This window comes from Meles meles, chromosome 13 (assembly GCF_922984935.1).
Source record: "Meles meles chromosome 13, mMelMel3.1 paternal haplotype, whole genome shotgun sequence".
NCBI lineage: Eukaryota > Metazoa > Chordata > Mammalia > Carnivora > Mustelidae > Meles > Meles meles.
In genome coordinates this window covers 36891872-36919208 of record NC_060078.1, presented here as the reverse complement: position 1 = coordinate 36919208, position 27337 = coordinate 36891872, and the positions used below count along the sequence as shown (strand labels likewise).

The window sequence follows — 27337 nt, the reverse complement described above, 5'->3', positions numbered from 1 at the left end:
TGACACAGCGGGAGAGAGAACGCATCCAGCAGAAAGCAGCAGAGCGGCTGTGAGCTGACGGCAGGTGTTGAATTTATAGATCATTAGGCTATCAGACAGACAGACGGACAGACGTAAAAACACACATGCACGTGTACCTCCACGCACTCTTCCAGCCAGCCAGGTGAGCAATTTTGGTTAACAGATCAGTCCGGGACCCCTGAATAGGCTGTTGTGACTTGTTCTGATAGGCGGCAATGAGGCCATTGTCTCTAGAGCCGTGGGTGTGCCTGAAAGCTTTTCCCCTTTTTCTTTTCTTTTCCTAAGCCACAAATAGGAGTCCCAAATTAGAATGTCCTATTTGCCCAGTCTCTTCATGTCTGAACACAGGGTCCGTTATCCAGAAAGTTTCAATCCTAGAAAAAGGCAGGGGTGAAGCCGAGTTGTGTAAAACAGCCCTGAAATGCTGAGAGGATGCTAGGCCATTTTCCACCCCCCCCACCCCAACGCACCCCCCACCACTGGCACAATCCCCCACCCCCACCGCACCCAGTCCTCCAATCGCTCTGACTCGGCATTCTCTCAGCCATCTCTGTATTTAGAGTGGAAATGAAATGCCAAGACTTGGTCAAGCTCCCTTGTCAACAGCTCGGGTTATTATAGTCGGTTAAGATATTGCCACCAGGAATTCCTTCCCTAACTTTGTACCAACACAGAGTTTTCTTTCATGAAATAAAAGCCATCTCAAAATCCCCTTCAAACTTTGGTTGCTATTCCGATGTTTAGTCTCATTGCCCAGCACAATCTGTGGGCTTACTTTAGGACCCTCAAAACTGGTGGGTTAAAAAAAAAAAAAAGAAAAAAGAAATAAGAAGAATGATGTATTGAGCTATAACTTGAAGTATGTCTGTAACAAACAAAGCCAGGTACAGGCTGAGAGGAGGAGATCCTGCCTAAGATGCTAGATCACTGGCTCTCTGTCAGGGACAATGTCCCTTAGGTTCCACTCAAATCAGTGAACGCACAAATCTTTCCTCAGGCACAATGTTCATACCCAATATTTGATGTATTCAGCATCTCCTTCCCACCAAAGCTTTCCAGGCCACTAAAAGAACCTCGGAGAACATTGCTGGAGCTCCTCTTCCAACCCCTCCTCATGCTCAGAGGTCCACCCATGGTGCCCCCAAGTCCCAAGGGTGCATTGGTTATCACTTGCCACAGGCAGCAGAGGTGTCCCACGTTCTGGGGTTCTCCTTACACTGCACTGTCTCTTAGCAACTACTCACTGCCAGCTTCTATCGATTACAGTTTTGCATTTTTTTTTCAATGAACCTTCCAAAGGCTTTACCCTAGGACTAATTAAGCTTCTCATTTCTCCTTCTTGTTCTCTATCCGTTTTGCCCTTTAGCAGAAAAGAAATGGTTTACAGATGAACCGGATAATGCCTATCCCAGAAACATTCAAATCAAGCCCATGAGTACCCACATGGCTAACCAGATCAACCAATATAAATCCACAAGCAGCTTGATTCCACCAATCAGAGAAGTTGAAGATGAATGTTGACTCCCAGGAGACCAGAACTATTTTTTTTAAAGCCTGACAAACTTCATAAATGGTGACGTGACTTTTCTTCCTCTTACATGCTGAATCACTGGTGGAGACGTTAGGATAAGCGAGAATTGCAAGAAAAATAAAGTAGACAGATCTTTCTCTTTGTCTGCCTTGAATATTGCTTCCATGTATTTTGGAAAAGAAAATGATTTCATTTATAAATGAACATACTAAAATAGTCATGTATAGCCTCTAGCATTTTAAATTATTTTTATTTATTAGAAAGAAATATATTTTTTCTTTTCTTTTTTTCATTGTCAAATATCTTCCCTGTATCTAAACAATGCAAAATCAACATGAGTAAGTGGCCAGACTCCTTAATACATCTTTCTCTTCTTTCTTTTCCTTTGAGGAGAATGATGGTCACCAACACAATTAATTGTAACGAAGGCCAATGGATTACTAAAACAATTTTCAAATTGTCCAATGATGTAAACATGTATTTTAGTAAATTCATAAAAGAAGACAAAAACGGGGGCAGGTGAATTTCCTGGATGGGTATTGTATCGTAGCTGCACTGACACCAGCTCTTAATAAATGGAAACTTATTTATTTTCTCAGTTGAAAGTCATATTTTTGTAGCTTTAGTTTTCATTCTGTATTGCTCCCTTTGTGCATATATTTGAAGGAAAGACCTTCTTGCAGCTTTTCTACAATTACCAGATGAGGTTGATCCGGCCAATGAACGATGCCAGGAGGGTTGTGAGCACGCCTGGGACATTGATGTTGAGGACTAGATGCACACGAGATGCTGTCCGTTTGTTGTGTGAATGGTGGGGACTCCCCCATGCTGTTATGCTTCCCATTTCCTAGGTCCAAACCACCCTCGCAAGTACAGGAATTTCAATTCTGGAAGGGTTTGGTGGACTTTTCCCTCACGCCCCAAGTCTCAGAGCTTTTAGCCTGAAAGTGTGTAAACAACAGTGGATAGTTTCACTTCACAACAGGATATGATAACACGTTTGTTCTTTTTGATGAGTTTTTGTTTAAAAGCCAGAAACATTTTCATGATCAAGGAGACTACTTTTGCCCAGATTTCATTTTATTTTTTCAGGTTTTCCTTTAGTTGCTGGGACAAAACACACAAACTTGCTGCAACGGTGTAAAACATAATAACGACAAAAGGAAAGCAATGAATGCACTCAATCCTGACTGTTAGAAAAGGCCTTTGAAAATGACCGGCAATGAAATCAAATGTCTCAGCCACTTCCAACTGTGCTCAAAGATTTTTCTAGCCATCAGACACAATTACCAAGTCTCAGAGCTCTGCCGTGGCTTGCATGCTCGGTGTCTAGTCGTCCCGGCAACTGTTACGTTCCAAACGATTTAGCAAATCTTTCAACTTCAAAATGATCAATCATTTATACAGTCATCAGGGTCTATGAAGAAGCATGGATGTGATAGTGATTTTTCTTTTCTTAAAAATGTAAACTGTGGACACTTGAAGAAACCAAACTTACCAAAATATCCCCCTCAAAGTCCCATGATATCTCCTCCATTAATTCTTTAGGCCATGACCCTGTGGTACTTAGGATATTAGTGCAACTCAGATCAGAGCCAAGCAATGAAATCACCATGAAAACATATGTCCACTAAGTACTCCAATGATCAGTGTAGGCAAAATGAGCTTCTGCCCCTGTCTACTGCCTGCAGAGCCCATGTAGTCGTGCTTCTGCCCTGTAGGCGCTGTCCTGAAGTGACTTGTCAGACTGTGGTTACCCTGTTGTCACATTTTGTAGAAGTAGTTCTATAAAAGTATCGTGAATATAATGTACGTCCAATTGGATTGTTAAAAAACTACTTATAACCAATCACTAGTTTACTAAAATGACTAAAATGATTTCAGCAGTCTATATCCGGGCTTATGAACATTTCCTGGTTTCCAACAGAAGTAAAACAGGTTTGTGGGGGTGAATCCCTTGCTGGGATTTCACAACTTTCCTGAAAGCTAGGCCTTCTTCTACATAATGATTTTGCATTGGGGTCACCTTGGTATGTTCACACCAACCCACGCTCTTCTTTCTTTCATGAACCCTGGTGGGCTCTTCTTCATGCTGTTTCCTGATAACCATCTCTGACTTTGTCATAACTGTTGGGTGTCCTCTGGCAGGCAATGGTGGCCACCTAAAGGATCTTCCCTTAGAGAAACAGTGTCCTGTGCTTCTCGAACCCCTCTCTCCACACCAAGTCACTCTGAAAACACATGTGAAAACTCCAAGACCTGATTGGCTAGAGATTTGGATTTAAACTCCTTTGCTTTGCTTTTCCCTTTTCTTTCCTTTTCCTTTTCTTTCCATTTAAGTATTGCTGAAAGAAAACTTTTTTTTTTTCTTTTGACCAAAATGGCTAAAATGGCTTCCTATAGCAAAGGGCTGCCCCAAAAACTAACTGGCAAGAATCTATTTTCTTCTACGGTAGAGTAGCAAGCTCATGCTGTTTTGCTTTGGATAAATTCAGTAAAAATTTGTTTTGATACAGAAAATAAAAATGAGTTTTTTGTTTTCTTGAGGAAGTATGCAAAACAGTTGGTGGCTCCTTTGGCAAAAACTGGTGCCTGGTAGGTTCAAAGTGATACAAGAACGGAAACAAGATTATAAGACCACTGAAGGGCCCAACCCAATGTTAGGCCTTCCTGATTAGTTTCAGCGTGTTGACCTTTCTGGCCAGGAAGAGGTTGTCTTTCAATCCCCCTGTGACAGAACCATTCCCATTTTTCTGACTAAGTATAGACCAATGACGGTCATCTTTGGTACCATCTGTCTTGTAAGACTATGATCTCCCATCCCAGTTTTGGGTTCCAGAAAAGTCCTTACGCAAACTAAAGTCTCTTGGGTGCTTTTGGAATCAAAGATCCATCAAGAGGCTATTTAAGAAGCGGAAATCACCTGTTTACAAAGACATCATCACCATCATCATCTTTCTTTTTAAGAAAACTTTTACTTTCATCTAAGCAATTTTACATTTCAAAATGTCACCTTGAACTAATATAAAAGACTTTAAAGATAAGTGATTGTAACTAAGGCATGTTGGGGAACACCAGAGCTCTTTCCTTTCAAAGGTTGGGGCATCTTATGATGTATTTTATACAGAATTTAATTAAAGACTTAAAACAACAGGGGATTAAAACTATTTTGTTAAATTTCGAAAAGAGATAAAGCCTAAGAAAGCATAAACATAAAAGCATAAGAGGAAGCATAAGAAAATTGGGGATTATTCTCATGTTGAAAGGCAAAAGAGTACAACTTCCTTACTTGGGGTTGAATATGAGTGTTCAAGAGCTACATCTGCAAATAACTAGCTATGAACTTGAAGAATATTCATGAAACCGTCAGAGTCCCAGGGACCTCATTTGTAAATGAGAGTGATTCACCTAAATGGCCCTAAGGTGCCTTTCAGATCTGGCAGGATCTGAGTTAGGATAGTAGTGGGAGCCTTAGAATAGACCTTGGAAACAATCTTGTCCTGTGCCGATGGGCCTCTTGCTGCAGCACCCTGGCAGTACTCCTGGTGTACAGTTTTTGCTCTGCACATGTGGAAGCTAAGTTCATGCCTCTGCTTCACACTTTGGAATCTCCTTAGCTTCAAAATGCAGTTTCAAAATTCAGGTTCTCCTGGGTCGCATCAGGTCAGACTTTTCTGTTTGTTCCTAGGATTTTCTTTTCCATCTCAGCCCTGCCTGCCCTTTTCTTGGCTCCAAGCACAGTTCCAGTCAATCCCTTCATCTCTAACCCATATCTCCACTTTTCAATATATAGTTAGAGTCTCATGACCCCTAGATTCCTATGATTTTTCCTCATTTTTATTTCTACAGGTGAATCTGGGGTTTAGGAAGCAACCCATCTTCTCACTTCATTTCCTGTCCTGTTCATTTGATTTCTTTTCTTCCATTCATAAGTCAAATTTTGATCTACCATTCTTCATTTTCAATGGGAACCTCAGTAAAGAAAGGAAGGAAAGAGCAAAATGAGGAAGAGAGATAGGAAGAGAGAGGAAAAAGAGTATCAAATCAATTGATTTGATCATCAGCCTACTCACAGGAGACCAAACAGATCCATTCAACTTGGACATGGCATTCTATGGTAGAATCTCTCCATTTTCTCTTCTGTCCCTATAGTCTGTCTATTCAATATTCTGTTCCTCTTTGTGGCTTTTGGAATGGTAGTAATATCATTGTGATCCTTCAAAGGAACTTCACTATTTAGGGCTTGACTCATACTCTTTAAAAATCAAAGGGAACTGAGATTTCACTTATAACTCATCTGGTAAATTCCCTTTCTGTCCCTCCCCTACTCACCTCGTGTTCCCAAAGTGCATTTAGTTTTCTATCCAGCAGAGATGATTTGACACTTAAATCCCATGATCATATAAAGTGGTGATATGGCCCTTTGGATTTATTAATGAGAGAAGAGTAATTAGAAATGATTTCCAGCCAGCTTATACGAGCATGGCCATATTGGTTTTTTAGGTGAAGTCTGCTCTAGTTGGTTGTTGCCCATGTAATACCAGTTGTTCATATTTTTTAAATTGCCATAAAATAAGACAGTTCAGCCTATACTTTTATCCTTAATTTTATTTCCCAAAGAACTACAGAGCCTAATTTGCCATTGCTCTGGTAAGCTCGTCTGGAACATGTACAGAGGGAAAGGAGCCTATGTGTCCTGAAGCAGCAACCCGTTAGCTGAACACCAATTAGAGTCTGCACTGCATTACAGCCTCATGTGGCTAGACTGGGGGAGGAATGCTGAGTTAGACTATCTGTACCAGACCTTCCGATTTTGCTTCATTTATTTGAAAAAGGGCCTGAGACTTAAGTATCTAAAGATAGGCTAAGCCAGGAAATGCATCTAGGAGCTAGGAAGAAAGAGCAAAAACAAAATGATATAAACAGCAATTTCAAGCACCATCAGCCAGGTGCAGGTATGTGGTGGCAAGAGTTAGTGCTCTGGGTGGAAAGGAAGGAGAGATTGTATTGAATCATATAGTTTGGGAAGAATGCAGAGTGATATAGTGCTGGATGGGTTTGGGAGGTATTTAAAAAGAGAAATAGATGGCTGGAGAAATGTAGAGAATGAAGGTTTTCCAGGAAGGGGTGACTTAATGGGCCATGGCTCATTGGTGGGAATGGGATTTCTACATAGGCCATTTTGTCTCTAGTGACACGATCCTATAGGGGAGCTGAACAAACCCAAGATGAGACATCAGGAAATAGACAGTCTGAAGGGCCAAGCCAAGAGGTTGAGACTTGAATTAGAAAGCCATGGAAAGCCACCAAAGTTTTAAACAGAGTGATGAACACCGATGCCCATGCATTTTTTAGGTTGAAAGTTTTGAGATGTCAGCTCCTCCTGGAAGTCATCAGGAGTGCATGTGCAAAGCTAAATGTTTTTCTCAGCTGCATGGAGTTCTCAATGGTGCACATTCCAAGTCAAAAACAGTATATGAAGAACCTACCTTCCTCAGATGAGTGTTACAAATCATACTCATTGTATGAGTTTAGTTGGAGTTAGTTGTGGGGGCTGGTGGGCGGATTGGGTGGTGGGGCAATGACTGGTTCTGGAAAGGTTCTTTGTGAAAGAAACACTGGTTTTGGACCCCAAGGGAAGAACCATGTGGAGGAAGAGGAAAGAAAAGAAGACAGGAAAGGGAGCCAGCGAATATGGGAAGCTGAGGAATGTGGAATTGGATTCATTCAGAGTAGAAGAAGCTGAGAACTTTCTATCAATAAAGACATTGCAAGCAAATGAGTGGGCAAGTGGAGCTGGGGAGAGGCTTCCAGCAGGCTCTGGATTTGGAAGTCAGATACACGGACGTCCTTGTGAAGTGGGGAGTGTAGCTGAATCTTCCAAAGGAGAAAGTGTAGGTCTGAAAGGCCATCTGGCAGAAGACTCAGGAGCCTACAGCCATATTTATAGGGGCTAAAAGGGTTAAAATAAGTAGATACTCTTGGGATGGGAGATCCACAGCACTCCAGAACTAGAGACACAAGAAAAGGGAAACCAAGAAAGAAGGGGTGGGTTATCCATGAGGTTGGAGATGAATGGTACTGGAGAGGATGACTCAGAAGTGAAAGGACTTGAGTGATAAGGGTAAGGACTTTGCTTATTCATCTTTAACCCCAGAGCTCATCATGAGGCCTGGCTCAGGCTGGGGGATCAGTTGGCCACTGTGTTACTTTGGACACCATGGGAAATGCAAGGTGGGCAGATCCCCTAGGTCACTGACACTTTTCCTGGAGAAGGACTCAAAGGAGAGGGTCTTGAGGTGGGCCTCCTCTTTCACCTTGCTGTTCATGTCACCCCATTATTGTGCATCCCCTTCTGAGCAACGCACATACTGGAAGCTTTGGTTTTGGCATTCTTAGAACAAATGTGATAATCACTTTACTTTGGTGACTTTTCTGGGCAAGCAGCAGGAGGAGCGAGGTTTTTTTGGTGTGGTGAAAACCGACCTGAATTTCTAAGTAGATTTTAAGTTTAAAAAGGTTTCTTTTGGTCTGTTTATCCCCTCGAGGATATCTGTGTTTCTTCTCCTCTACCTTGCTCTTCAGCAGAACAGGGACAAAAGTGACCCCAAAGCTCTCCACTGTGCCTGCCTTAGGAAGCATGGCCGAGCTGACTGTTCAGAATCTTAGATAGGAATGTACGTACGGCCCGGATGCGCACCTGCCAGAGCAAACCAGAGCTTTCCTCACACGGGATTCAGGGTCAGTGTGAGAGGCAGTCAGCAGGTAAGGGATCCCTGCCAATAAGGTTGACAGAGCCCCACATCCACACTAAAACAAAGCCCCGCTGCCCCAGAGCAGCCTGCTCCCTTTCCCTTCCTTCCGCTAAGTACAGCCAGAGACACATTTGACCAGAACTGCAACATTTCAGACATAAACCAAACCCGGCCTGGAAATCCTAATTAGAAACGTTCCATTCCCAGGTGGCACAGTCGCATCCTGTCTAAAACTTCTGGCCCACATCCCACCCCCCAGATGCTGAAAAAGAAACCTTTCCCCACTTAACACCCAAAACCTGCACTCAATGTTTCTTCAGGGGACAAAGGAAAAAAAAAAAAAGTACACTTCTACAGAGGTCAGCCTACATGTTCATTAAGGAAAAAGAGCGTGGCTTATTCATCTGTCTTTCAAACTTTTGCTTGTCGGCATTATGATTATGATTATGATTAATTACTATGAACAGGAATTGGAGGAGAGAATAAATGCTGGTGCTCTGAAATGATCTACCCAACTCTGTCATCTGTAACAACCAGTGATAACTCTCTTGTCTTGTAAAAAGGGTTTGTACATAACTTGTACATGGTTTCATTTTGTATTTTTCGCAGATTAAAAATTTATGTATTTGTGTTCTAAAACAATGATTGTTCTTTGTGTTTCTGTAGCACCCATGGCTTTGGGAGATTTTTGGGGGGTGGGTGGGTGGTGGTGGCAAAGTCTCTGAATTCCTGTCTGATAGCTTAGCTCTCTCAGATGAAGGTACTGATAAGAGCGATGGGCTTGCCTTTCTATTGCCCTTCCAGCTCCAAGTGCAAAGAGACCGTTACAGGTCCAAGGAGGTCCAAGGAGGCTCTCAGCGGATGCCAGCCCAAGGCAACAATGGACAGTGGCTGAGAGGGGGAGCCACTGTTGCTAGATGCGGTGCCCAAGAACCTTTCAAGGCCACACCGTGGCCAGTGGGACCACAGGTTTCTGCAGTGGTTTCCTGCAGGCAAGCTTCTAAAGACAGAGAGGCAGCGTTCAAACATGCCCTTGGAAAGCTAGAACCCTTCTCTCCTCAGCCACCTGCTTCCAAGCTGGCTACTCTTTCTTGACTTGTGCACAGCGAACAAAGTGCTTTCCCCCTACATTTCCGTGATCAAAACCCAGGACAACCTACAAAAGTTTTGACTCATCTTGCCTGCCCTCAGCCCCAGCAGGGCAGCAGATGAAACTTTGTCTGAAGACAGAAAAGTCCTCTTAAAAATGAGCACTGTGGTTTCAGGGCCATGATTTAAATCTTCTTCAGCATACTGTGAGTTTGAATTCTTTGAGGGAGGCTGGGCCCCCAAGGTTAAGGCGTGGTCTAGCCTGGAGGAAAGGAAGGAGATAGAGAGTGGAGAAAGCCATCCAAGCTATACACACGTAATGTATATAATGTATGGGCACTTAACATATTCTAGGGATTACTTTATTGTTCATCAGCCAAATATTTACCCCTAGCTAATATGTTCACATTCCTCTACTGGGACCTGGGGATACAACAGTGAGTAATCTCATGATCCCAGTCTCCAGTCTGGGAAGGGATGCAATCAACAGATAAATAGGTAATAGTCATGTATTAAAAATTGATCCAGAGGGGTATGCATGATATGCCGTTAGAAACACACAAAAGACACTCAGCCATTTGAAGAACAACCTACCAATGGATTGATACTTTCAAAAACAAACCCCTGTTCTACTGAAAACAACACTGGGCCAAACCAGATTCACGGGGTCAGCAAGAGAGGTCTATCTGTCAGATGTGCCAATTCCTGCCAGTCTCTGTACTTCAGTTTCTCGACTTGCCTTCTCCAATATTTGCTAACAAATCTGAATGTTGTTGGGGAGAGTGTAATTGCAGAACATATGGTCCCCATTAGTTAGGCAAACTCCACTGCCAAATCCGGCTCCGAGGAAGGAGTCTGCATAAAAGATGAAGTATTAGAAAAAGATCGACAGTGACAGAGAAAGCAAATAAAAGAGATGAGACAGTGAGTTACAAAATAGCAGGCTCGGCATACACAGCACAATGAATGCGGAACATATTTTTCTATTTGTTGCAAAAACAATATATGTGAATTTGTGCTAAAATCTCCCTGTAGCAAAAATCAAAGTAGACCATTCACTAGAATCAATGTTAACTGCTTTGCAATGTCAGATAAGATAGATTCTGCCTGGGAGAAAAACTGGGGGGAAGAGAATAGACAGTGTGCAAAAGAAATAAAGCATGAATGATATCAAAATGTAAATACCAGCATAGGCACTATTTTAAATGTTAATGGACCGGGCCTTTGAGAGAACAGAACCTCATGCTTCCTAAATGTTCACAGTCAGAGAGTCTGAAAAACGTAAGCTAAAAATCAGAGATACTACATCCCCTAAGACCTGGAAAAGATGGCTGGACAAGGTGGGAGTGTTGGGTCTCATTGGGCAGAAGGCAGTTCCCCTGCCCAGTCCAGCTTCTGAAAGTTGCCAAGGAAGCAGGGCAGTGCCTATGCTGAGATGCATCCTGGTGGCATGGCTTCCTCTTCCCAAACTCCTAACTTGGGGCTTTTGTACCCACTGCCGACCTCATATTCCTTGATTTTCTACCTGTTCTAGTTATTTCACCCATACCTAATTTGACAGATTTTTTAAAAAAGCTATTTACCATAATATGGTCTTTCAAAAATAAACAACTTTGTATAGAATCAGCAAACTCCTAAGTACTCTGCTTCTTTGGTCAGTGTACTGTTTGATTACATTGCATACTACAGTAACAAGTACAAATGTTTAAACAAGCTTGAGACTGCTGGTCAGCTCAGCTGGTGGAAGCACAAGGAGCAGACATAAAATGCCAGTGCACCACAGAAAGCAGTGAGCATGTTCCCAGATGGATGGAGAGAGAGCATCCACTAACCCAGCTAGCTGATAAGTCATGCTTGATTAAAAGGGTTCCTATCAGAAATGGGTGTAGACCTCTATCAGTGAGGGGTGAGTTAAGTGAACTTATTCATCCACTTAATGGAGTACTAAGCACCCGGTAAAAAGGATGAGGTAGATTAGTGTATATTGGGGTTGGCAAATTTATCTCTGAGGTCCAATATAGCTTTCTGCCTATGTTGTAAATAAAGTTTTATTGAAACACAACTATGTCAATCATTATATATCATTATGTCATTATGTCAATCATTATATATCATCTATAGTTGATTTCCTGCTGAAACAGCACAAATGAGTAATTACAAGAGACTGAATGGTGTATAGAGCCTAAAATATTTACTGTCTTAACTTTAACAGAAAAATTTTGCTGATTCCTGGCCTATGTTACATACAATGAAAAAACATAATGTATATTATGATCCTATTTCTGTTACATGAATAGGCATGTGTAAATTCATTAAAATTTGGAAGGAAATAGGTCAAGCCATAGAACCTGATTATCAAGATAGGACAGGAGTAGAGGGGAAAAATTACAAGATGTATGAAAGAATTTTGCTTTCACTTTACATTTCTGTGTTGTTTAGGTTGGTGTAGATTAAGCACACACAAATATATATATGCATACATATATATGTGTGTATACAACACAAACACACAAATATATACATATATTTTTTTTTCTCCTTTTTTCTCCCTGGTTTTGGGTCTCTTCTGAATTGGTTAGTGCATATTTTCCCAGGGAGTTGCTACACTTTTAGTATTTTGTACTCTCGTCTGTTCTTATCTGGATAAAATGGCAAGGCAGAAAAACTCACCTCAAAAAAAAGAACAAGAAGGAATAACGATAGCTAGGGACCTAATCAATATGGACATTAGTAGGATATCAGACTTAGAGTTCAGAATGACAATTATCAAGGTGCTAGCTGGGCTCAAAAAAAGCATGGAGGGCGCCTGGGTGGCTCAGTGGGTTAAGCCGCTGCCTTCAGCTCAGGTCATGATCTCAGGGTCCTGGGATCGAGTCCCGCATCGGGCTCTCTGCTCAGCGGAGAGCCTGCTTCCCTTCCTCTCTCTCTGCCTGCCTCTCTTGTGATTTCTCTCTGTCAAATAAATAAAATAAACAAAATCTTTAAAAAAAAAAAAGCATGGAGATACTAGAGAATCCCTTTCTGGAGAAATAAAAGAATGAAAATCTAACCAAGTTGAAATTTAAAAAGCTACTAATGAGGTGCAATAAAAAACGGAGGCTCTTACTGCTAGGATAAATGAGGCAGAAGAGAGAATTAATGATATAGAAGACCAAATGATGGAGAATAAAGAAGCTGGGAAAAACAGAGATAAACAACTACTGGACCATGCAGGGAGAATTTCAGAGATAAGTGATACAATAAGATGAAAGAATATCAGAATAAGTGGAATCCCAGAAGAAGAAGAAAGAGAGAAATGGGCAGAAGGTATATTGGAGCAAATTATAGCAGAGAATTTCCCTAATTTGGCTAAGGGAACAAGTATCAAAATCCAGGAGACACAGAGAACTCCCCCTCAAAATCAATAAAAATAGGTCAACACCTGGTCATCTGATAATAAAACTTACAAGTCTCAGTGACAAAGAGAAAATCCTGAAAGCAGCTTGGGACCAGAGGTCTTTAACCAGTCTGTAACCAGACTGGCAGCTGATCTGTCCACAGAGACCTAGCAGGCCAGAAAGGACTGGCATGATATATTCAGTGCACTAAATGAGAAAAGTACCCAGCCAAGAATACTATATCGAGCTAGACTGCCATTGAAAATAGGAGAGATCAAAAGCTTCCAGGACAAACAAAATCTAAAAGAATTTGTAAACACCAAACCAGCCCTACAGGAAATATTGAAGGGGTCCTCTAAGCAAAGAGAGAGCCTAAAAGTAACAGACCAGAAAGGAACAGAGACAATATACAGTAACAGTCATCTTACAGACAATAAATGGCACTAAAGTCATTTCACTCAATAGTTACCCTGAATGTAAATGGGATAAATTTCCCAATCAAAAGACACAGGGTATCAAAATAGATAAAAAATAAGACCCATCGATATGCTATCTGCAACAAACTCATTTTAGACCCAAAGACATCTCCAGATTTAAAGTAAGGGGGTGGAAAACAATTCACCATGCTAATGGACATCAAAAAAACCTGGGGTGGCAATCCGTATATCAGATAAATTAGATTTTAAGCCAAAAAGTATAATAATAGATAAGGAAGGACACTATATCATACTTAAAGGGTCTCTCCAACAAGAAGATCTGACAATTTTAAATATCTATGCCCCTAACATGGGAGGAGCCGATTATATAAACCAATTAATAACAAAATCAAAGAAACACATCAACAATAATACAATAATAGCAGGGGACTTTAACACCCTCCTCACTGACAAAGACAGATCATCTAAGCAAAAAGATCAACAAGGAAATAAAGGCTTTAAATGACACACTGGACCAGATGGACATCACATTCAGAACATTCCATCCCAAAGCAACAGAATATGCATTATTCTCTACTGCACATGGAACATTCTCCAGAAGAGATCATATCCTGGGTCACATATCAGGTCTCAACCAGTTCCAAAAGATTGGGATCATTCCTTGCGTATTTTCAGACCACAACGCTTTGAAACTAGAACTCAACCGTAAGAGGAAAGTTGAAAAGAACTCAAATACATGGAGGCTAAAGAGCATCCTACAGAATGAATGAATGAATGAATGGGTCAACCAGGAAATTAAAGAAGAATTTTAAAAATTCATGGAAACAAATGAAAATGAAAACACGACCTTTCAAAATCTTTGGGACGCAGCAAAGTCGGTCCTGAGAGGAAAGTATATAGCACTTCAAGCCTTTCCCAAGAAACAAGAAAGGTCTCAAGTACACAATCTAACCCTACACCTACATAAGCTGGAGAAAGAACAGCAAAGAAAGTCTAAACCCAGCAGCAGAAGAGAAATAATAAAGATCAGAGCAGGAATCAATGAAATAGAAACCAAAAGAACTACTGTAGAACAAATCAACAAAAGTAGGAGCTGGTTCTTTAAAAGAATCAATAAGATTAATAAACCCCTGGCCAGACTTATCAGAAAGAAAAGAGAAAGGATCTAAATTAATAAAATCATGAATGAAAGAGGTGAGATCACAACCAACACCAAAGAAATACTAACTATTATAAAAACATTATGAGCAACTATACGCCAGCAAATTTGACAACCTGGAAGAAATGGATGCATTTCTAGAAACATATAAACTACCAAAACTGAACCAGGAAGACATAGAAAACCTGAACAGACCCATAACCAGTTAGGAGATTGAAGGAGTCATCAAAAATTTCCCAACAAGAGCCCAGGGCCAGACAGCTTCCCAGGGAATTCTACCAAACATGTAAAGAATTAATACCTATTCTCCTGGAACTATTCCAAAAAATAGAAATAGAAGGAAAACTTCCAAACTTATTTTATGAGGCTAGCATTACCTTGATCCCAAAACCAAAGACCCCATCAAAAAGGAGAATTACAGCCAATATCTTTGATGAACACAGATGCAAAAATTCTCACCAAAATACTAGCCAATAGGATCCAACACGACCAAGTGGGATTTATTCCTGGGGCTGCAAGGTTGGTTCAACATCCACAAATCAATCAATGTGATACAATACATTAATAAAGGAAAGAACAAGAACCATATGATACTCTCAATAGACGCTGGAAAAGCATTTGACAAAGTACAGCATCTTTTTCTGATCAAAACTCTTCAAAGTATAGGGATAGAGGGTCCATACCTCAGTATCATCAAAGCCATCTATGAAAAACCCACAGTGAATATAATTCTCAGTGGGGAAAAACTGACATCTTTCCCCCTATCAGAACATGGCACGGCTGTCCTCTATCATCACTGCTATTCAACATAGTACTAGAAGTTCTAGCTTCAGGAATCAGACAACAAAAAGAAATCAAAGGCATCTGAATTAGCAAAGAAGTAGTCAAACTCTCACTCTTTGCAAACGATATGATACTTTATGTAGAAAACCCAAAAGACTCCACTCCAAAACTGCTAGAACTCATACAGGAATTCAATAAAGCATCAGGATATAAAATCAATGCACAGAAATCAGTTGCATTTCTAGACATTTCAAGACAGAAGAAAGAGAAATTAAGGAGTCAATCCCATTTACAATTGCACCCAAAACCGTAAGATACCTAGGAATAAACGTAACCAAAGAGGCAAAGAACTTGTACTCAGAAAACTATAAAGTACTCATGAAAGAAATTGAGAAAGATACAAAGAAATTGAAAAACGTTCCATGCTCATAGATTGGAAGAATAAATATTGTGAAAATGTTTATTCTACCTAGAGCAATGTACACATTTAACACAATCTCTATCAAAATACCATCAACTTTTTTCAAAGAAATGGGACAAATAATCCTAAAATTTATATGGAACCAGAAAAGACGCTGAATAGCCAGAAGAATGTTGAAAAAGAAAACCAAAGTTGTCAGCATCACAATTCCAGACTTCAAGCTCTATTAACAAAGCTGTCATCATCAAGACAGTATGGTACTGGCACAAAAACAGACACATAAATCAATAGGACAGAACAGAGATTCCAGAAATGGACCCTCAACTCTATGGTCAACTAGTCTTCAACAAAGCAGGGAAGAATGTTCAATGGAAAAACGACAGTCTCTCCAACAAATGGTGTTGGGAAAATTGGACAGCCACATGTAAAGAATGAAACTGGACCATTTCCTTACACCACACACAAAAATAGACTCACAATGGATGAAAGACCTCAATCTGAGATAGGAATCCATCAGAATCCTTGATGAGAACACAGGCAGCAACCTCTTTGACCTAAGCTGCTTCAACTTCTTCCGAGAAACATCATCAAAGGCAAGTGAAGCAAGGGCAAAAATGAACTATTGGGACTTCATCAAGATCAAAAGCTTTATGCACAGCAAAGGAAACAGTCACCAAAACCAAAAGACAACTGACAGTATGGGAGAAGATATTTGCAAATGATCTATCAGATAAAGGGGCAGTATCCAAAATCTATAAAGAACTTATCAAACTCAATACCCACAGAACAAATTATCCAATCAAGAAATGGGCCAAACGCATGAGTACACATTGCTGCAAAGAAGACACCCAAATGGCCAAGAGACACATGATAAGGTGCTCAACATCACTTGGCATCAGGGAAATACAAATCAAAACCACAGTGAGATACCACCTCACACCAGTCAGAATGGCTAAAATTAACCAGTTAGGAAATGGCAGATGTTGGCAAGGATTTGGAGAAAGAGGAACTCTCCTACATTGTTGGTGGGAATGCAAGCTGGTGCAGCCACTCTGGGAAACAGTATGGAGGTTCCTTAAAAAGTTGAAAATAGAGTTACCCTATGACCCAGCAATCGCACTACTGGGTATTTAACCTAAAGATACAAATGTAGTGATCCAAGGGGACACATGCACCTGTATGTTTATAGCAGCAATGTCCACAATAGCCAAGCTATGGAAAGAGCCCAGATGCCCATCAACAGATGAATGTACAAAGAAGATATGGGATATATATATATCCCATATATCCACATCATCGCAAATGATTATATATTATCATTTGCAATATATATATATGCAATATAATATATATAATATAATCATTTGCAATGATATAATCATTTGCGATGATGTGGATATAGAGGGTATTATGCTCAGCGAAATAAGTCAATCAGAGAAAGACAATTATCATATGACCTCTCTGATATGAGGAATTTGAGAGGCAGAGTGGGGGTCATGGGGGGAAGGGAGGTAAAAATGAAACAAAATGGGACCAGGGAGCAAGACAAACTATAAAAGAATCTCAAGAAACAACTAAGGGTTGTTGGCAGGTGGAGGGGAGGGATCGGGTGGCTGTGTTATGGACTTTGGGGAGGGTATGTCTATGGTGAGTGCTGTGAAATGTGTAAGACCAAGGATCCACAGACCTGTGCTCCTGAAGCAAATAATACATTATATGTTAATAAAACTAACTAACTAATGAATAAATAAACTATCTTTGTCTTGACAAGCAGGTTTATGTTATACATGACATTTTATTTTTTAAATGAATATTTTTAAGTGATTTCTTACAGTAATGTTTTAATTTATGCCTTTTTTGTCTGTTAATATAGCTTCCTTAATCTGAGGAATAGTTTTCATGTCTGGTATATTTTTTTCTATTACTTTTTCTTTTAATCCTTTTTATTTATATTTTATTACAATAAGAACATTTAACATGAGATCTGCCCTCTTAACAGATTTTTAAGGGTATAACATAGTATTGTTAACAATAGATACTTTAAAAAAAATCCTTATTATTGGTCATTTGTGTCTTGTTTTTAAGCCTCACATAAACACCTTTTTAATTTCAATTAGGAAGAATTTATTGGTGATGAACTCTACTAGTTTTTCCCCTGCCTGAAAAGATCTTTGTTTTTCACTGGACCTTAAATGATAATTTAGTAAGGAATGTAGTTCCAGTCTAGTTTAGACAGCCTAAACTGTCTTTCCTTCTTAGGTAATCTGTCTCTTATTTCTGAATGCATACAAGATATTCTCTTTGTCTTTAGTGTTCGGTGATGGCACGGTAAGTGCAATCTTTCATTTCATATCATGAATTTTATCATATCATGATAAAATTTGTTTTATATCATGAATACACTTATTTATATCCTCTTATTTTCTTTTTAATATTGGGAAAATCTAAAGAGATGCTTCATTTAAAAAATTTCATTATTGATAATTTGTGTGCTTTCTAAAATTAGATTAATATTGTTAGTTTATTAGTTTTTCCAAAGAATCCTCTTTTGGCCTGGAATAAGAATAATGATCCCCAAAGGAAATTGTAAAATACAGAAGCAAATAAAGAGGGGGGTGGGAGTTTGGGTGAGTCTGGTGGTGGGTATTATGGAGGGAACGTATTGCATGGAGCACTGGGTGTGATGCATAAACAATGAATTCTAGAACACGGAAAAGAAATTTTTTAAAAAAGGAAGTTGAAAAAAAATCTAAGTAAGTAAACTTAAGGAAAAGAGGAAAGCAATATAAGCTAAGAAAAAATAAGTTAACAATATAAGAGGAATAGATACAGAGTGGTGATCAGAGTTATAATGTTCACAATTGTTCAAACTGTTCAGAACAATGTCAGAGATATTCCTTGGTCTTAGACATTATTAAACTTGGTGTGTGATGGTAACATTTAAGAGTAACAATTTAACAGATGAAACCGAGTGTAAAACTCCTAAATCAGTAGAGAAGAAAATGCAACAACAACAAAAATAGATTGATCAGAAATCCACCAGAAAAGATTTTTTAAAAGGAAACATAAGAGGCAGCACAATTAAGGTGGTAAGAAGAAGTCGAAATAGATAAATAGATATAAAATGAGCTGAATGTATTTGTTAAACATTAGTTAAAACATTGTTAATGGGACTTCCAGAAGCAGCCAGGTGAAGTTGGAATGCTGTACCTCTCTTGGTAGTTTTCAACCGTTATTTATCTAAACATATTTTTGACTCATTCTCTCACGGCTCTGTTCAGTAGTTTTATTCTATGTATATTGGTGGGCTTGGTGGTGTCTCACATTTCTCTGAGATGCTGTTCATCTTTCTTCATTCTTTTCTCTCTCCATATATATTGCAAAATCTCTAACAATCTGTCATCAAACTGGTGTTTATTCTCTCCATTCAAATACACTCTCGGGTCCTTCTGGTACAGAAGGACATTTCATTTATGAAATTTCATTTCTGTCATTGTACTTATTCACTCCAAAATCTCCACATGGTTTTCTTTTTTCATACATAACTTCTTTATATTTATTAATATTTTCTATTGGTCAATATATTTTCATCATTACCTTCCCTTGCCTATTTAAGCATGGTTTCCTTTAGTTATTTAAATCTTTCTCAAAAGATTTACTTATTTATTTTTGGAGAGAGAGAGTGCACAAGTGGAATAGGGGGTGAGGAGGAGAGAGGACCCCAGGCATGCCCTCCTTGGAGCCCAATGCAGGAACTGATCTCAGGACCCTCAGATCATGACCTGAGCCGAAATCAAGAGTCAGCTCTTTAATCTACTGAGCCACCCAGGTGCCCCCCCTTTTGAATTTTTAAAAGCCGCTTTGAAGTCTTGCTCTGCTACGTCCTACATCTTGGCCCTTTCACAGGTGGTTCTGTTGTATGGTTAACACATTCCTCTTCCTGTCTCATAATTTTTGTTGAAAACTGGACATTTTAGATAATACATTATAGCAACTCAGAGAACCGATTCTTCCTCCCAACAATACCTTGCCATAATCATTACTATCTAATTTTATGTCTTATAAAGAAGCCAAAAGAAAAATATAGATTCATAGCATTTTTAAAGTACGAACCTCATTAATATAGCCCCTTATTAGACCCTTTTTTTCCCGTTCTTGTTGTTTGACTGTTAATTCATTTCCCGACTTGCATAGACTCTTTCAGTAAACTTTATTTCTCCCTGAAGTATGAAGCCTCCGCTTTGCTCATCAGGGGACTCAACCTAAAGCGTGCTGATGTCACCCTGAGATTATGGCAATTTTAGGAGGGCTTTATGGCTGTCTCTCTGTTTCTCTGCAAAGCTTTCTTGTCTCTTTCTCTATTTCTCTTGGTATCACACCCAGCTGTTTAGGCTTTATGAATTGCACACTAATTGCTCTGTTTTTTAAATATACCCTAGAGCTTAAATTGCACAATTATTTGATCTAATTAAATAAAAGCCTTTGATAGGAGCAGTTTTTGAAGCAAGTTGTTGGGGATTGTTTTAACCCTAGGGTGGCTCTACGTAGCTGTCTCTTTCCCAGATTTTTTTCTAGTGAACCAGGTGGCCTATGGTTAGCTGATGCTCTCACCCAGCCCCCAGCCCTCTTTTAATTGCTTACCATTAAGAGTACTCTAATCTCAAACTTTCCCATGCTCTGGTCCAAATAAAGCAAGTTCCTTTGGGGAGAGCTTTGGAGCTAGCTCTGTTTTGGTCTCCTGCTTCTTCAATTGAGCCAAATTCCAAGGCCATCGTGGTGAGGGTGGGGATAGGCACAGTGGCTTTGCTTCTTTTCAGGGACACTTCTGCCTAAAGAGCAAGGTAGTCCCTGTCATTTTCTTGCTTCCCCATGCACGGGACTTTTGCATTACAATTATACTCAGGCAAGGGTGATCTGAGCAATCAGTATTCTTTTTTTTTTTTTTTTTTTAAGATTTTATTTATTTGACAGAGATCACAAGTAGGCAGAGAGGTAGGCAGAGAGAGAGAGAGAGAGAGAGAGACAGAGAGAGAGAGAGAGGAAGGGAAGCAAGCTCCCCGCTGAGCAGAGAGCCAGATGTGGGGCTTGATCCCAGGACCCTGAGATCATGACCTGAGCTGAAGGCAGAGGCTTTAACCCACTGAGCCACCCAGGCGCCCCAGCAATCAGTATTCTTGACCTAAAGCCTCTGCCCTACAAATTAGGCCTGGCTGAAGGAAGGAGCTCTTATATCTTGGCCACACTCACCTGGAAATTGATCTCTGCCACTCGGTAGAAGGGGGATGAGAAATCCTGGTAGTTTGCTTCTGTCACGGAAATGCAGTCGTCCTTCACGGAGAACTGGTGGGAGAGGGAGCCTCCTCTTCTTTGTTACCTGGACTGGATTGCCCAACGGAAGAACCAAGTGGTGCTCAGAGATCTTGGAGGCTAGGAAGCTCATTGGACCCTGGTGGGCCAGAGAAGAGTGATACCCTGAGCGCCAGCAAGGCTGGTAATTTATACACATCTGCTTCCGTATAGGCGGCACATTTTAGCGCCTGCGCACCGCAAGCGGAGCAGGACGAAGAACCCGGAAGGGCCCCCAGGTAGGGACTGGGATGCCGTACTGCCTTGGTCGGCCAGCTTGGAACACAGATTTTCCTTATCATCTTGATTAAACCCGTCAGAGTAGTGTTCAGTATCGAGCTCAGAAAGGGGGAGCGGGGGCGGGGCGCGGGCGCCTGGGTGGCTCAGTGGGTTAAGCCTCTGCCTTCGGCTCAGGTCATGATCCCAGAGTCCTTGGATCGAGCCCCGCATTGGGTTTTCTGCTCAGCAAGGAGCCTGCTTCCTCCTCTCTCTCTGCCTGCCTCTCTGCCTACTTGGGATTTCTGTCAATTAAATAAATAAAATCTAAAAAAAGAAAAAAAAAAAAAAAGGCTACTGCAATAATCCGGGAGAGAGATTCCAGTGGCTTCATGACTTTAGAAAGGGGGAGCAGGAAGAGAGGGTCATGCTCCAGAACCACAGATTCATACTTTTCTTACCAAGACTTTGTAGATTTTCTGGGATAAATGTTTCTTCTTTTACTGTGTGTCCTGGAACATATGTCTGGAACTTTAAGTGGTTATTTTCACAATTTTTACCAGTTAGTTTTTACTCAGCAGAGGATCTGCAAGTCTTCTAAGACGTCCACTTAGGACACTGTTTTCTTCAGGAAAGTCTCTTTCAAGATACAAAAAAAGTATAAACTATAAGAGAAATGAAAAAAATTATTTAAAGGCATTAAAATTAAGAAATCCTCTTAACTAAAGAGAGTATAGCAGCAGTCAAAAGTATACCTATTGTGAGAAGTTTTTTGAACAAATATAGCCAACAAAGAACAGGTATGTAGAGCATATAAAGAACTTCCCCAAGTTAAAAAGAAAGACCACAGTCTGATGGAAGAAAGTGAACAATGGTATGAATTGATAGTTTATGGGAGAAGAAACCTAAATGGTAAAAATACTCATAGAAACATTCAGCCTAAGGAATCATTTAGGTAGTGCAAAGTAAAATCACAGTGAGTATATATTTACACCGTTATATACCCATCAGATTAATAAGAATTAAAATATCTTATGAAAAATCCTCAGTGCCCAGGTTTTGGACTCCAAATACCGTTTTGTCCTAGAAGAAACCAGAGCTCCTTGAGGGAAGTGGATGATTCTTCATCTGGACAATGATAAATACAAGATAATACATCGAATCTCCTGTCATGGTAGACATCAAGGAAGGTATCAAAACTATCAAAGGCACTCAGGATCCAATTCAAGAGGGCTCCATTAGCCGAAATTGAGAAATCTTGAGCATTGTAAAGAACAAGATGTAGAATGAATTAAAATCCATCAAATAAACTTGAATTCATGAGCTTTTGTACATTTTTTATTATTAAAAATAAAAGATAATGCAAAAAATAAATTTACTAGTTGTCATTGAAGGATGGCTGTAAACCAAATCATTTTTCAAAAACTGGTAAATGATGCAATGAGTCATCTTTATCTCTACTTTACTTTATGAACCTTATCACTAAATAAGTTGATAGTAGAGGAAGGGATACTTTTTTAAAGATTTTATTTATGTATTTGGCAGAGAGAGAGAGAGATCACAAGTAGGTAGAGCAACAGAGAGGGGGGAGCAGGCTCTCCACTGAGCAGAGAGCCCAATGTGGGGCTTGATCCCAGGACCCTGAGATCATGACCTAAGCCAAAGGCAGAGGCTTAACCCACTGAGCCACCCAGGTGCCCCAGAAGGGATACTTTTATCTGAGTATTCCTGCTAGTCAATTAAGAAGGGATGAAAGAATCAGAATGCAGTATTTTGTAACACCAAATGAATCAGTGAATCTAGAGTTGAGCATCAAATGCTAAAGTCAAAAAAAAGTGAGACAACCAGACATTGTGATGGAAAAATACAACACTAACTCTTTAGCCTATAGAATGAACTAGAAATTTCCAGGAACATGTCAAAAGACGTCATGGAGAGGCAATCAGTGAAACCTAGTTTATGGGAAATTCTAGAGGACCAACTACCTACTTTCTTAATAAAACAAACACAGAAGAGGAAAGAAACAAACAAAAAATGGAAAGGGAATCTCTAGCCTAAAAATGATATAAGAGATGTGTCAACCAATAGTGATATGCAGATTTGATTTGATATTGGTTAAAACAAACTATTAACAAATTTTGTGATGATTATGGCACCGCTGGAAATGTACTATTAAGAAAGTATTTTTTAAGGTGTGGCAATGCTATTGGGTTATTATTTAAAATATTTCTTACAGTTCTAATGTAATAAATATGTACAGATTAAATGATAGTGTTATCTATGCCCAATGTTTGCTTTAAAATGTCATATGAGAGATATATGGTGGATAAAAGTACAAATGAAGCAAGATTGGCTGTGAGATGATAATTCTTGGAACTGAATGATGGAAACACAAAGGTCTATTACGCTGTTCTGTCAGTTTCTTATATGTTTACAATCCCCCATTAAAAAAAGTAAAAGTTTTCGACAACACCAAATTTTAGTAAGGATTTGGAACAACAAATACTCTTACAGATGCTAGTAAGGGGGAAACTATAGGTTGGATGGAAATATAGTAATCTCTAGAATATTTGAAGTTGTGCATGACCTACAACCAACCAATTCCTCTCCTGCGTATACACTATACAGATACCTCGACAGATGTATGCAAGGATGCAGGAAAAATATTTTCAGAGCAGCACATTTTTGCATGTGAGAAAAATTGGAAGCAACCTAGCTGTCCATCAACAGGAAAATAGACAGATTGTGGTATATTCATCAAATGTGTTTCAATAGAGCAGTAAAAGTTAATGAACTATAGCTACATAAATCAACTTGGATGACTCTCACAGACACAATCCTGAGGTGGAAAAAATAAAAAGGAAAAAAACCAATTTTAGAAGAACCCATATATTTTACATAAAGTTTTAAATGTGTTTAACAATGTTATACCCACATATATATATAAGAGTAATTGCAGATGGTGTAAAATTATAATGAAATGCAAAAGAATGACAGCTGCCAAACTCTGGGCAGTAGGTACCTGTAGAGAAGGGAGGTAATGTGCTTGAGGAAGGGTCTAAAACGGGCATCAAATATATTAGTAATGCATTAACTGGTATGCTTGGTTTCACACACTTTATATAAATGCTTATTTTAATATTTTTATATCATTTTGTCATGTTGAAGTTTCACAATTTTTAAATGTTGAAATGTATGAAGGAATTAAATAGAGGTTAGGGGCATGGTAGAGTCTGAGCACAAAGAAAGGGAGCAGAGACCCTGCCTGGGCAGCTACAGGGAGCTCCATGGCAAGGGGATGTTTGTGCTGAGTCTTGCAGGATGAAAATGAATTCTTTCTTCTCAGAGACAGAACCAGAAAGAATGTTCCAAGTAAGATGTATCATTTTTGTTGCTGTTGCTGGGCCTGCAGGCTAAATCGAGGGTGCTGATTTTTTAAATTTTCTTTCATTCCTTCTCTCCTTCCTTCCTTCCTTACTTCCTTTCTACCTTCTTTCCTTCTTTCCTTCCTTCCCTCCCTTCTTATCTTTCTCCCCACCCTCTTGCTTTTTTTCTTTCTCTCTGCCATCCAGCTCAGAATGGTTTTCACATTTTTTTAAAGGTTACATTCTTTTCATTTTTTACTTTTATATGAGTTTCTACATGATATCCTCAGCCTGGTTTCTTGGTCCACAAACCTTAGAATATTCACTATTCAGCACTTTCAAAAAAAGTTTGGAACTTTAAATGTTTGTTTCCCAGTAAGTCTGGGTGATCTTGGTTCAGAAACAAACAAACAAACAAACAAACAAGAAACTACTTTTAGTTATGAAATTCTTGTGGCATAAAGAGTAAATGAGGTTTTATATTAATTGCAAAAGACAGAATCATAACTAAAACTCCTTTCAGCAAAAGAAGTATAATGTTGGTTTATGAGTCTGAAAGCCCAGGGTGATGCCTTCAGGTACAACAGGATCCAGGTGCCAACATGATATCGTAAGAATTTTGTTTCTGGTCCCTAGACTCTGCTTTCCTCTATGTTGACTTCATTCTCAGGCAAGCTCTTTCCCTGTGGTGGAAAAGATGGTCTACAAGCAGCTCCAGATTTATAACCGGGCAGCTGTGCAACCCCCTGTTTGTGATGGTTTCAGGAGAAGTCTGAAATACATATTCCCTTTCCTGGCTTGGATCAAGTGTCTACTTCTGGATCTGGGGGTGGGTATTACACCTCCTTGGAAAACAGGGCCCAAAAGTGTTTAAAAAAAAAATAAAAACAAAAACGACAACACTGTTCTGCAGAAGAAAGGATGAATTTAGAATATCCCCAAAAACTTGATGGAGGACACCATTTTTGTTTACCCCATAGCTAATTACTTCCCCTCCCACCTCCACCTCAAGATCCCAAGGCTGACATAAAACTGACTGTCCCTGTGCTTCAGGAATAATACATTCTTCTATACTTTCTATTTAGTCTGCTTACTTCTTGACATACTGCATGTCTGGATCATGTCTGTTTTGGTTTCAGGATGCAGCTTGGAATTTACATTTGCCATCTCCTTGTAACTTGGTGACTTTTGCCTTGGTTTCTCAATAACACTCTTGAAAAATTAAACTCTTTAAATTCTTCTTTTCCTAGCCATAGTAGAAATCAGTGGGAATCACGGCACACATCACAACAATTAACTGACATTTGGAACCTCTACAAGACAAATAAACCTTGGCCTGATCGTATTTTCAACATTATTACAACCTCTTAGGATGGTAATGTACTTCGTTTTCCAGATTTACCAAAGCCTGACTTGGAATGGGGAAAGGAAAGAAGGAGGTGAAGAGGTCACAGTTTGTACCATATTTATTGTGCAAAACTGGTGGAAAGCACACTTACTCAATTCTAGGTAACAGCCTTAGTTATTGCCATCAACACACCATCTGATTAAACCGCACAATCTGTAAGTCATGACAGGGAATCAGGCCATGGCAAAACTTGCAGGGTTTGCTTAAGCAGAACTTGCATATCCTTGCTTAAAGCAGGAAGTCTACCTAAATAATAAACTTTGTGGGGGAACAAAAAGAAAAGGAAATGCACACAGATATGAACTACCCAGACAAATTCGTTGGATGTCAAATTTGGAAACAGAGATGTCAGGATTTAAAAAAATTCTCCTCTTTGCACTAAGCCAGACTAGAGTCAGGGCTACTGGACCTGTCCTTAGGCAGCCAAGTAAAAAGAATGTCTGTGAGCAACCACCTTCCCAGGCCCAATACAACGAGCCAAGCCTCGGTTCATATCCCCCATGTTGCTGAGCACCTCCCTGTTGCACAGACTCACTTACATGGGGGCCACTACTTCATCACTGTCACTGGAACTACCACCCCATCAATGGATGCTTCTAGTCCATCCCATGTACGACTCTCTAACCAGAAGCTGGTGTCCCAATCCTGGCTGTAGGGCCCCTAACACAGCAGGTCCTATGTGAATGGAAGTCACCATTCAAGAAGTCAGGTCCTAGGGGCGCCTGGGTGGCTCAGTGGGTTAAGCCGCTGCCTTCGGCTCAGGTCATGATCCCAGGGTCCTGGGATCGAGCCCTGCATCAAGCTCTCTTCTCGGCAGGGAGCCTGCTTCCTCCTCTCTCTCTACCTGCCTCTCTGCCTACTTGTGATCTCTGTCTGTCAAAAAAATAAATAAAATCTTTAAAAAAAAAAAAGAAGAGGAAGTCAGGTCCTAGTGTTAGCCACTTGAAGCAACTATCTGTCTGGAACAAGCACCGAGGGACAAGTCCCAGTGGAAACCTCTGAAATGGAGCCCCGCTCCATTCCTGCTAACTCCTGACACTGCATACCACATGCTCTACCCCAGACCGATGCCAGGCATGTCTTCCACAGGGCACAGCACAGCCAACAAGGCAGTTGGGGGTACTCTGCAGCCCAAATGCTTGGGTTTGAGTCTTCCTCTGTTGACGATTGGCTGCGTGGCCTCTGTTTCATCTCCATTCCTCAGTTTCCCTGTTTGAACAAAACGGATATGATCATCTTCATCCTCACGAAGACTGAGAGAGTTCATACTGGGAGCTGTGCTCAGACAATACCACGCACATAGTGCTGTTAAGTGATCAAAATAACTACGCATCAAATGCCAGGTCTTCTTCAGACACAGCTGTTCCATCTCTAAGAAGTCACATCTGCAATTCCAAAACTGGGAAAGGATAACTGTCAAAAGTAATGA

The 27337-nt window shown here is 40.0% G+C and overlaps 1 protein-coding gene across 25 annotated transcripts in view; it reads left to right on the top strand.

Annotated features, from left to right (window-relative positions):
* KCNMA1 (potassium calcium-activated channel subfamily M alpha 1) overlaps positions 1–7220 on the top strand; it is a 730062-nt gene extending 722842 nt beyond the window's left edge. For 8 of the 25 annotated variants that reach the window (XM_046026780.1, XM_046026778.1, XM_046026786.1 and 5 more), the window contains one exon: positions 1388–1559. In XM_046026780.1, the coding sequence (XP_045882736.1) occupies positions 1388–1412 (25 nt within the window). In that variant the 3' untranslated portion in view covers positions 1413–1559. Of the gene's footprint in view, positions 1–1387 lie in introns of all 25 variants that reach the window. The other 17 variants (XM_046026770.1, XM_046026771.1, XM_046026772.1 and 14 more) reach the window with 3 other exon arrangements.
* The last annotated feature ends 20117 nt before the right edge of the window (positions 7221–27337 follow it).